Here is a 12,925-nt window from a genome sequence, read left to right as displayed (position 1 = left end):
CATCACATATACATGAATAGAAAATATGATAGAATATGAAATAAAGAAATTAAAAACTGATTACTGATTACAATATTTACTGATTGAAACAAACACTTGTACTTATCAAATACAACTGCGAACATTGATATAAATATAGGTTTGCTATGACAATTATGTATAATCTATCATCTAAGAGTCCTTTTAAGGAAATTTCTTATACTATTTCAAAGTCTGTTCTGATTAATCATTTCAACCCTTCAACTTATATCACACAATGTACCGTAGATGTTTATCAAAATCTCATTAAATCCATTAATATCGAATAATTAGTAATTCGATAATTTTTTTCAAATTGACTCGTCTTATTCATAAGGAGTAGGCCTCTGGAAGCCTAAATTCGCGATAAAAATCTGATATTAAACTATGTAAAGATTATATAGTTTCTTCCTAAATATTTTTAATGGAACCTACTATATTCTATCCTAAAACATTGAAACAGTAAACACCATTAATTTCTATTAATATTTTAAATAACACCTAATACGGCGATATTTAATATATGATTTTTTCCATCAAACACTTAGATTAAACCTACGAATAAATAGTTTAACCATCAAAATTTTACTCATGCCTATAATCAACCCGCTTTAATATGTAAAGGGTAAAAGCCAGACCTCGTTTTGCGCATCAACATTCTTCAAAGTTTTTAATTCGTATAATTTAGGATCTGAACGCGATATCTTGAGATTTTTACTATATTTTTCCTATTCAATAAATACATGACAGTAACAACGACAGTATTTTATAAATATTTTTTGTTGATTTGTGAATCGTTTACTCTATGATATAAGTATCTTTGAAATAGACATTTAAGATTCATAAACATCCAGAATAAAATTTCAAATTTTCTTAATATAGTTGGTCGAAGCATCTGAAGATTAATTATATATGAATAATGAACTTTGTATTGCTTCTACGAATTTTCTATTTACGGTTCCATTTTTGATCATTTTTTTTCTTAACAATAAACTACTAAACACTCATGTAGTAGATTTCAACCGCGAATTCATTATGTTTAACCGTTTTATTATTTCACTTTAATCGCGAAACATTGATAAACATCTCATTCTGACTACACTGTGTGATATTCTTTCAACATTTTTTACCATCTCTTGGAAAAATAATTATTCCATTATCACATTCAAATATATTATTGAAAGTAGTACAATTTTTATGAACATTCTGTTCCTTCATTATATAATTCGAATCTTCGAAATTTTAAGACTTTAAATGCCAAAAGTTTGGAAAGCTCTTCATCATCCCTAGCTTTTCTTTACATTACGAATTCTCTGCAGCCATTCAGAAAATTCTTTCTAGGGGGCTCTCCGAATTGAAAATTTTGTTCATAAAATTTTGAGGAAAAAATTCTACTACTTTCAATAAAATTAACATTCACTATTAATTATATCCACACATCATCATGACTATTATACCTAATATCAAACAATTTAAATACTTTTCTGCATCCGAAATTCATCATTATTTAATTATACACTTTTTGTAACTTTATATAATCATTTAAATAACGCTATTGTCCATTATCTTTTCTTCTTTCGATTTTTAATAAATATTTATACTATTCCAATATTATAAATATTGAAGTAAATTAATTTTAGTAAAATGATGTCTAAAAACATAAGTAGTTTCAATATTAAATCCATAGTTTTAATGTACAACATTATTTTTTTTTTAATAAAGCATAACAGAAATAGTTTAAATATTTCCAATGATAAATAATTCACTTGTTGTGTAACAAAAGTTATCCTCACGTCTATCTCCACTTTGGTCGTTGTTGTCGATCTAGTATAGATATTTTAATGTAACTATTAAGTTCATTTTCTTTCAATCAATTATATTACAAGTGGTACACGTAGCTTGTAACATGCATCATGCATATTTTTCAACAAAAATACTTTCAGAATATTCCTATGAATAAAATTAATTAATATGACCATACAATATTTCTATCTACAAAACAGAACAATTGTCATTGGTAATTTTTTTTAAGCCTCAAGAGATGGAATTCCGGACATTAATTTATTAAACAATATATCTAATATTTTTGATGATTAATCTCAAATATCCATTCATTTATATAAATGAATAAACATTATTCAACATAGAAACTTATTAAAAGTTTCTTTGAATTTAAAGAATTTTGAATATATATACTAAAGGTTCTAAATACATCTACTTAATTTTTCATCTAGTGGTGATCGAATATATTGGAAACAAAAAATGATTCCTACGGTTCATCTTCCTCATTTTCATAAGTAACGTACCGAACTGATGACTTCTCCCCAATAATAAGGGACTGAAAATATAAAATTAAACGAAAAGTATATTTATTTGAATCATTTTTAAGATAAAATGACTCACGATATAATTTGTTACCTTTTTTTCTTCTTTTGTAGGAGGTGATTTGAGTAGATACATGAGAGGAGCGTAAATGAAGCACAAAATTGCAGTTCCAAATAACATCCATGCAAATCCAATACTGTTGACTAACGTTCCGCTTAATGCAGGACCTAAAATGGATTTCTCAATCATAAACTTCTGCATGTAACATTTGATCATTTACTATAATAATACACCATTTGCCTTACAAATTAAACATTTTTTTGAAACATATAATCATAGGAATGTTATCTAAAACAAAAGTCTATAATCGATGCTTACCAATAACAAAACCCAAACAAAACGCAACATCTCCAATGGCATATACACTTCCATAAACCGCTGTATGCCTTATATCAACTAAATAGCCTAACTCGGGCATCATTGAACTGTCAACCATACCAATCGCAAAACCTAATCCGGCGTTTGGAATGATAAGATGATTAATACTTGTGGCTAACGGTATCTAAAAAAAATAAAATTAATTTTTTATTGAATAAAACTCATTAAAATTTACAAAATAATGGAGATAAATAAATTTTATGTGTCATCGATCCAAGTAATTTCACAAGTAAGTACTTACACTCATTAAACATACTCCAATCACGAGTAACCCAATTAATGATGCTAACCATCTAAAATAATAATTCATGTAATGTTAGATGATCGATCATGCGTTTACTGTAGAAAATTGAAAATATAAATTTCACCTTCCCATTCGATGTCCAAGTGGACCGAAGAGATTTGTTCCGATCAGATAACTAATACTGGCAGGCAAAAAAGTAGCACCTTGTTTCCATCGACTAGCTCCCATAGTATCCATCATCCAAATGGGTAGACTTGGTTCCCAACATAGCGATCCCCATATTAGCAAATGTGATAGCACCTAAAAAAAATTGAACATCCCAACAAAATAAAGGAAAGGAAAAATCGTGCATTTACAATGATTTTTTATATTATACCTGCAGCTATAATGATGTAAGGATCCGAAATCAAAGCTTTTAGCGATGGTGATGTTGTTTCAGTGTAAACAACGGATGGTTGTAACATTAACAATTGTAATACTGAAAGTGAAGTCATGTTATTATTTATAAGCTGTAGTTTTGTGTGGGAAGGGGGGAGGGGGAGATTTTTTAAATTAAATATTAATTTTCTTATTAAATAATGAAATTGAATAAATTATTAATCATGTTACGTACATCCATCGCCAAGAGCTAATACTGATAAAACCAGGAATGGAGCTGATTTGCCAACAAATTCATACATCAACCCTCCAAAGGTGGCCCTATTAAAACCCCTAAAGCCAGTCCTCCCAATGCAATACCCATTGCATTACCACTTTCTTTATCATCTTGATATCGATCAGCTAACATTCCCATGCCTTAAATAAAATTTGTTCATCAATTTTTTTTTTATTCACTTATACTAGTAAATAAGTTGAATTATTGATTATGATGTAAGTTATTTATTATTATGAAGCTTATTGAGTATTTAATTAATACCAGAAACTGTAGAACACGATGAACCAACACCTTGTAGAGCCCGGGCCAAAAATAAAATACTATAGCTTCGACCAAATGCGAAGATGAGAGTTGATATAAACATAATAATGAAACCAGCAAACATAGGAACACTATAACCAATTCTGAAATGTTTATAATAAAATTTTATAGCTAAATTTAATTATAAAATTTTTATTAGTGATACAAATTGTTTGTTTTAGGAAATTTATCAAATTATAAAGAAAATTTTAGTAGTACATAAAATTACGTTAACACTTACTTATGTGTCAGAGGTCCTACAATAGGATTTGCCAGTAATTGAACAAATGCTTTCGAAGCAAACATGATGCCTACTGCTGTAGTCTCTTCCAATAGTTCATGATGTCTCTGGAGTCTTTCAAGCTCTTCTTTGGTTGTAATATTAACACTTGATGTATTCACCGTTAGACCTTGATAACATTTTACCATGATAATATCATTATTTTTGTTGTAATATCAATAAAAATTTATGAAAACAAATAACTATAGTTTAAAATTCTTTCAATTATGCCTACCAAGTGCACTGACAGATGTAGGATTTTTTGTCGCTTGAAGAAATTCTAGTGGACTGTTATCAGAAACATTAGATGAAGGACATGTGCATTTAGCTGGAGTAAATGGAGTCGTTTTAATAATAGGAATCATCGTTGTTGGATTAGTTACATGATGTCCTCCTTCAAGATGTTCACTTAACGTTGCATTTGGATGTTTGATGTCGTAGAGAAATTCCGGAATTATCGGAACTACAATTGGGAAAAAAATTAAATAATAAATAATAGCTAAGGCCTGTAAGTAGTTTCTAATTAACTTTTCTGATTAATCTCGAATAAATCTTTTTAACATTTTTTTTATTCGAACATAAAGCTATAGTAAATCCTCCTCGAAGTAAATCGAATTGAAAGAAAAAATCTAGAATTGATTGTCCTGCATATTTCAAGGGATTTAATTTTTATTTATATCTATAATATAGTACATATTTCAAGAACATATTAAATATCTAAGTTTTTTGATGTAATAAAATTCGAGAAAAGTAAACAAAAAAACCAATACTTAATCACTTCTTCAAAGATTTATCGTATGTTGACAGTATTTATAAATCAAATGGAAGTTTTGTGCATTTTTTTCACATTAAGAAGATTAAGATTAAAAATTTTTTAGATGAAGAATAAACTAAATAATCATCCGATTCAATTAACTTAACTATGTTATTATCCTCTCCATTGATAGTTCGTATATTTTATTTTGGATAATTCTAAATTGACAGTGAATAAAGAAAAATACTACATTACATTTTCCATAAATGCATGACCACTTATCAGGATTGGTATATTCTTGACACATGATTACTATTCTTCTCTTATAGCACTTGGGGGTGAATCTCATACACCATGAATGAGTAGGTATTGAATTAAAGATTATACGAGGGAGAAAAATGGTAGTAGGGAGCAACGATGTGGAGAGTTAAAAGCTGGAACTAAATGATTGACCACACGTGTGTTACACTTCACAATACTTCCATCAATTCCTTCATAGCTGGAGAGCTTATCTGAAGCTGCTATTTCTACTATTGACTAAATAACTTTGTACAGTAAGTACAAAAGCCTTTTTATGTAATAAAATTTTCTTTTAGAATTAATCAAATGGTTTTTATTTCTATCTTTAAACTACAATAAATATTCTACTTACAAACATAGATGTATAAGTGATACAATAAAAATCGAAATTATGAAGGAAATATAAATGTAACAATACAAAAATTGGGACGCATGAAAAAATTTCTTATGACGTAGATTGTCCTAATTGAAAAAGATTATTGCTAAAAATATCGATTGTTGATGTGATAAATGAAAGTGAACAATATTAATAGTGATATCATCGAATACACACATGAAAAAACATTCCAACAATAAGCTTATGATAGAAGAAGCTTTCTCAAGTAAATTTAATTTAAATCGTATTTGTTGAACTGTTAATGATCCAAACAATTTAAATGAATTTAACAAAAATAAGTGTGACTTGGAAGTTTAATAAAGAGTTTATATATATGATGAGTTTATTTAAAGTTCTATTATTATTCATCTTTTTAAACAAATTTAATTGTTTTGATAGATGTATTGAATAAATGTAAAATAAAATATACATAAGAGAAAAAATGAATCACTCTATTTGTAAACTGCTTTCTGGCTATTCAATATAAATATATAATACGTATAGGATAAATTTTTTTTTTCAATTTCCCGAGTAACTAAAATCAAACAATTTGTTTAAAATATAATGCATACTTATTGACATCAATCATAAATATATGCTGAATGTATGATCATTTTAGCTAGAAGTTAATCTAAAAATTTAAAATAAAATAAGTCAATTTATAAAGAATATATCTATCCAATTTGTTGACTCCCGTTTTCTTTATGATCAATAAATTGACGGGGTCTTCGACATTCAATTGATCATGACTCAAAGAAGGATCTCATCTAATCCAAGCAAATCTCCGTTCTTTCCTCAGGAGAGAAAGACATCGATTTATAATACATAGACGTTGTACATGCCTTTACAGTTCCTAATACGATTGGCAATTTCTCAAGATTTCAACAAAAATAAAAATGTAGTCTTCAATATAGTGACGGTACAAATTTATTTGATTATTAAATTTACACTGGGTGCTGTGTATGTAAATAAATTAGAACATATAAACTTTTCATTTTTTAGATGTCAATGATTTTAAATAATTATTTCTTTATTTCAAAAGGCAGTTGGAAAGATCTAAAAAAACTAAGTACTCTTGACCTACTAACAGAAACTGAAGCTAATGTATGTAAGAAACTCTGGAAAAATGCCTTTCTTAAACTTTCACTAAAAATGTGTTATGACAATAATGAATGATACATAACAAAAAAAAGTTAATATTACTTACCAACAGTAGTGAGTAACATATTGTCTAGAAGGAGTGCAATTGCTACTATCACTAAAACGAGCTTCCGAGATTCTCGGCAACGTTGAAGCCAGTTGCTCCATGTTCCCTCGGCCATCATTCTACTTTTATTGTTGGGATCGCTACTCTAACTACTGAAAGAAACTATTATCAAATGGTTTAAATCAATTGAATTATTTAGAATATGATTATTAATTTAATAATAAAAATTTTTTAATAAATCACAAAAAATAATAAAATTTGATCAACTAAAATTTTCTTTCTCAATACAGAATATTTCATTTACTGCCTATCCCCTTGTAATTCAAAAGTCAATTTAATTACCTTCTATGGTAGCATTAAAAAGAAAGAGATTTTACGTAGAATCTTAACGACATTGTGACGCATTTTTCTTGGTCAATGTGTAAAAAAAAAGATAAAATTTGCGGAAATCATTTTCCGAGTTTTCAAGTAATCTCGGGTTTTTACATTTTTCTTAAAGGCTGAAAATTGCCTTTTACTTTTCACCACAATTTCCTGCACTTTTCGCGGACTCACGCCTGTTCGTCGTTGAAAAAATTCAATATATGGCTGACACGTGGAGCTTTTCTTCTATAAATTAAAATGAATTATTAATCATCTTTAATGTACCCCATAACTAAAAAAAATTTGGTCTTTGTAACTGTATTTTTCCATATTTTATTCTCATTTGGTAGAATATATTCTTTTATGACAATCTATATTTTTATCTCACATTATTAAGGTGCATTTTTCTAAAATACTTTTCATCGCCGTTTAGAATAATTGATTGGTACAAAGTGTAATATTTCTTCTCAGATAAGTGCACACAAAAAAGTAACATATTTTTTCACGTTATAGTTCATTTAGAAAATGAATACTTTACATCAACTCTTTTTAATAATTATGAATTATTGATATTAACAAGAGGCAGTAAAAGAAGAGGATTAATAGTAAAGGAAGTCAATCAGCATTTTCTTGAGAACACAATCCCTGGGGTGGAAGCATTATTTTCTCGAAAAGAGAATCGAAAGTGAGAAAGAGAAAAAAGTATCTATGTATAGAGACGAAGAAAAATACCTTCACTATTCCTTTCTCTTGTAATTTCTCTTACGTTCACGAGAAAACTCTTCAATTCCACGTCTCTACTTAGTAATTATAAGAAGAATGACTGACTTTATTTATTGAGAACTTACTTCTCGAGTACTGATTCAAAAGATTAACATTTTGATGATTTCATTCTTGTTTTCTCTCATTTTTATCATTTAATTTTTTTCTAAGGACCGATTATTGATTAAACTATTTATTCAACATATTTTAAATAACAATTGTGATAACTTTTTCCATTATTTAATAAATATATAATTTTGCGTGAAATCAACACCAACACAATCAGAATGACAACAGGTTGTTGAGGGCCGTCGAATTCAAGTAGCTACGGTCGATTGACATTTGTAGCTTGCAATCGACAGGTTTCAAGTAGATGTAAGTGCTTTCACTTATTTTTTATTCAATTAATATAAAAATTATCAATACAGACAAGAAAAAAAGTAATCCTCTATCTTAATAAAATATTCCACACGAATTCCGGTTTATTTTAGCCTCCATTGAATCGTGAAATTAATCAATTTTATTAAAACCATAACTTTAGACACATAAATTTCAAAAAATCCCATAGAAAAAATTATACACTAAATAAATACACACTAAATTGATAATTAAATATAAAAAATGTATAAAAAATAAAAACTCCTTATAAATACAAAATCAATTTTTATTGGAGGAGTTTTATATTAGTTTAATGGATCAAATCATATTTTAAGAAATAAAAATATTTTATTATATTTCAATCGTTGGTTACTTATAATTTTATCAAAAAGTACATAAGCCCTATTCAAAATTCTTACATCAGATTGTAGTTTTCAAAAAAGTTTATTAAAGATTAATGCATCTGATTTTTGTAGAGCATAAATACATTTTGTCCTATAAATATATATTGTTTATACAAATATTATTGTTCTTGTCATAGTTACGACTATTGTCGCAAAGGTATCAATATATTGCGAAAATAGGGTAATTGCGAACATTTGAGTAAAAATTAAAAAAAAAGAACTCTAAGATTTGCAGGATTTACAATGTAGAGTTATGTCCGATATTGACAAAATAGTTGAACAATCTTCAGTACCATATAAAACTCTTCTAGCTATTGATTGTCAGTATCTGAATCTATTTTTTCATAAATATTTTTTTTAATTTCCTAAAATACAACAGTAAGTTCAAAATTACTGTGAATTCCATTTATTTTCTATAGAATAATATAAATGACTGGAAGATTGTACTTAACAATTAAATAATCAATAAAAAGAATTCATTCGAACGAGGAATTTCGTTTTGAGCTTTCAAGTTAGCTATTAAGTCTATAGTGATGTTCCTTATCCTTAATGTAAACCTCATGGAGTTAAACCTCCTCAATACTGATTGTGAGATCTCTTCATTTTAAAAAGTTTTATAAGCGCGAAAAAGTTTGTTAATTATCAACGAATCTTTTTAAAAATATAAATAATAGAATAACAATTTAGCACTCATTAGAAGTTGCAGAAATATTCAAATTGGAAAAAAACTTTAATTAGAAATAAGGAATGTATCTGAAATGTATATTTAAAAATAGTGAATAAACATTAAAAACTAAAATATGTTAATATCTAACACCATTATTATGACTCTTAAAATGCAAAAAAGTTTAAAGATTTAATTTTTTACAAGTTTATATGATTTACTATTAATCATTTTTCATTGTTGAGCATCATAAATGTAATTGCCAGAATCACTTTTTGTATAAGACAATTAAAATCCTGATCCTTTATAACAAGGGAGGAAATTTATCACGTACAAACGTTTGCACACCTGAAATGCACGATGAAAAGAAAAAAGCTGACTGTAGCTAATAGAAAAATCGTGTCAAACGTCACATCTAAAAAAAATTATTATCAAACGTGACCATGCACAATGTATATTTTTATGTGTAATAAATTTTATTAAAGATTGAGGAAAACGAATAAATATATGTAGAAGTAAAGGAATATGATAAATTTGTCGTGTTTTTCAAATAAAAAACAAAAATTATTTTTAGAGGATTTTAAAATACAATGTAAATAAAATAAACAACTTAGAGAGGTTGCAACACTAAGTGAAATCTAAGTGAATCAAAACTCAATAAGAAGTTAATTTTCGAGTGAAGAGGTCCAATTAGTATCTTCAAATTTAAAGTTACGTTCTCATTGAATAGATCGCTGGATCTTTTAGCTAGAACTTGCATCCGGTGATCAAACTAAGAAGATCGTCAATTAAGAGACTCTTGTCGTAATAGGAAGAGAAGAAGGAAGGAAAGCTGTTATCACTATATTAATGTGATTGAAACTTAGTTCAGTTATATGAGATTATGTTGAATATAGTTTGAATGATTTCGAGAAGCTTATCATTGATAGTAAAAATTTTTTCATTTAAAAGTAAAAATATGTGTTGCAAAAAATTTAATCTTATTTTAAAGAAAATCAATTTCATGAATAAGATTTTTTTTCACAACTTTATATCTTATTTTTTCTATCGATCATTAATTGGTAAAACTGCTTTACAATTTTCAATTAATTCCATCCAAATTGAAAATTTTTTTGCATTAGAATTTTCTAGACTAATAGTAATTAGAATAAATAAAATAATTATGCAAGTGCAACGTGCTTTATATAAATTCATAACTATAATTATTATTTGCAAATAGTGGGATAATAAATAACAATACGATTACCATAGGAATAGAGTTTAAAAATATGAAAAAATAAATATATATAAATAGCCATGTGTATCTCATGTATATATATATATATATATATATATCTATATATATAGGGTTATTAGCTCTATAATATGCTAGCCCGTGGTTGGGGTTATTTTCTCCCTGCGTTCTTTCTCACCCATCCATTTGGCTGCCCGTCTCGCCACTTTGTCGCGCGATATTGCACTCTAAACGAGTTACTTTGTCAATTACATTATCCACTGTGGAAAACGCTTTTGCTTTACCTACTTCCTCACTCTCTGATGTACTCACAAATTTTCTACGTGTCAGTATAAGTAGAAATCTAATCTCATTCAAGTTTTATAAAGAGAATATGTTTTTTTTTTTATTCGAGGACCATAAACTAGCTTCCTAATTGATATGCTCATTGGCAACTGTGCTATTAAACAAAAAAAGAAAACTCATCTCCTGAGAAGACAAAAAGTTAAATGAAAGACAGTAATAATAAGACTGATAACGAATAATAATTTAATTGAATAAAGGTACCTAGAGAGATAGCCATCTCAAGTGCTACCCTGACTTACTAGTAATAATGTTATCACTAGCAATTACAAGATGCCTAGATCCAGTAACAAAGTACCAAGTTATACAGATTGCTTTATAATATTATTAGCATCACTCTATTAAGTATTAACCTCAGTGAACATTTCCAACTTTATGTTCATACCTCCGACTGTCTGGGAAACTTGTTTAAAGTCACTTTGACCTCTATATGTCGCTCTTTGTCCACATCGAAAGCTCTCTGGTGGTGACAAGTGGAAATGAGAACTAAAGAGAGCGCAGTATGAATGTCCAAATACAAAAGAATGTCACGAACATGCGTTTATTTCTGACAGATTAAATCATGATGATTACTGATTATAAAAGAAAAACCAAGATATTCGTAAAATAAAAGGAAATTTGATTTTAATTTTAAAGTCATGCATTGTAGATCATTTTTAAAAATTGATACTCACCGAAAAAATTTCCAACAGTGGACTCACGTTTCTGCTAATCTTTTCTGTCTTCAGATACCAAACTTGTGGCTACTAGCCCTCAGGATTCCCGATGTTAATTGAAACTTGAACCACTGACGTGGCATTCCTGATGTTGTTGCCGGCACACCGGCCCAATCTCTAGTAACGTCAGCTACGTCTCTCGAATAGCTTCTTAACTTCCTCTTTCAATTCATGACCACGATATGCTTCCAGGGCTAAAGCGCATGGTCCACAACTTCCCACCACTTTCATAAAGTCGTACGAGCCTTACTTCCACAACCTATCCCCTTTATTGTACCCACGCCCACATCTATTTCCTCGTATCGCCATTATCACCCACACCCTTTTTCGATTTCTCTTCCCTTCTGTCTTTCGCACGTCTTCCACTACCACCCGTATCATAATGAAATTCTTTAGCTCCAATAGATTCGAACTTTCATTATTTCTGAAGGAATCAAGCTAAATTTTTCATAGACTTATGATTTATATGTGTGTACTAAAACATACATGAACATTCAATATTTTTTTTGTCAACCCTCTTCATTTTTTTATCTTCATTATTTACTGTACGAGTGGATTTTCTTCAACTATACTCTTTCCTACTAGATGATTGTCGTATTCATCAATATGTGATGAATTAATTTAACAAAAAATATCAGATACATTTTTTTAGATTACAAATTGGAATATCTATCTTATTTTAAACGATAATTCATCTGAAATATTAGTTTTTTTCGTCGATTATTATTCTATAAATGATAAATAAATTATTGTATTAATACTTCTATTCTTTATTTCAAGAAAATTCCAGGACTTTGAAGAATGCATGATATGAGCGTGACTACTACACTCAGAAGTCTTTATTAAACCACCATTGACACCCTCGCAAATCCCACAGCTTCCGAACCATTTTTCATTTTCTTACTACATAGTGCTGAGGAAGGACAATCGTCACGCTTATCCCAATTTTTCAGATTTTTCTGTAAGGTCAAAAAATAATTATCTTTTTTTATCTTTTTAAGCTATTCGTCAACTATACTGCCAGGATAAAAAACAAGAGCTCTAATGCAATTATAACGTGACTAGAATTAAATGTCTTTTTTAAATTTTCTTATAATTTGTTTCAAATTGTTCCAAATGGGAGTAAAATTAAATAAATTAATAAGCATGCATTTTTTATGTACTT

The 12,925-nt window shown here is 28.2% G+C and overlaps 1 protein-coding gene across 1 annotated transcript; it reads right to left on the bottom strand.

Annotated features, from left to right (window-relative positions):
* Positions 1-1,694: 1,694 nt before the first annotated feature.
* LOC118070524 (synaptic vesicular amine transporter-like) lies at positions 1,695-11,741 on the bottom strand. Its single transcript, XM_035089188.1, is given in 14 exon segments — positions 1,695-2,356; positions 2,437-2,570; positions 2,722-2,905; positions 3,023-3,074; positions 3,150-3,286; positions 3,288-3,325; positions 3,402-3,503; positions 3,639-3,716; positions 3,719-3,820; positions 3,942-4,084; positions 4,222-4,390; positions 4,496-4,723; positions 6,898-7,059; positions 11,719-11,741. Coding segments are annotated over 13 exon segments (1,554 nt in total). The 5' UTR covers positions 7,016-7,059; positions 11,719-11,741; the 3' UTR covers positions 1,695-2,287.
* Between the last annotated feature and the right edge of the window lie 1,184 nt (positions 11,742-12,925).

The sequence above is a fragment of the Chelonus insularis genome, unplaced genomic scaffold, assembly GCF_013357705.1.
Source record: "Chelonus insularis isolate UGA/USDA-ARS -01 unplaced genomic scaffold, ASM1335770v1 contig_63_pilon, whole genome shotgun sequence".
In the NCBI taxonomy this organism is placed as follows: Eukaryota; Metazoa; Arthropoda; class Insecta; order Hymenoptera; family Braconidae; genus Chelonus; species Chelonus insularis.
Note: the sequence above shows the minus strand (reverse complement) of the source record. Positions and strands in the feature narration are given on the sequence as shown.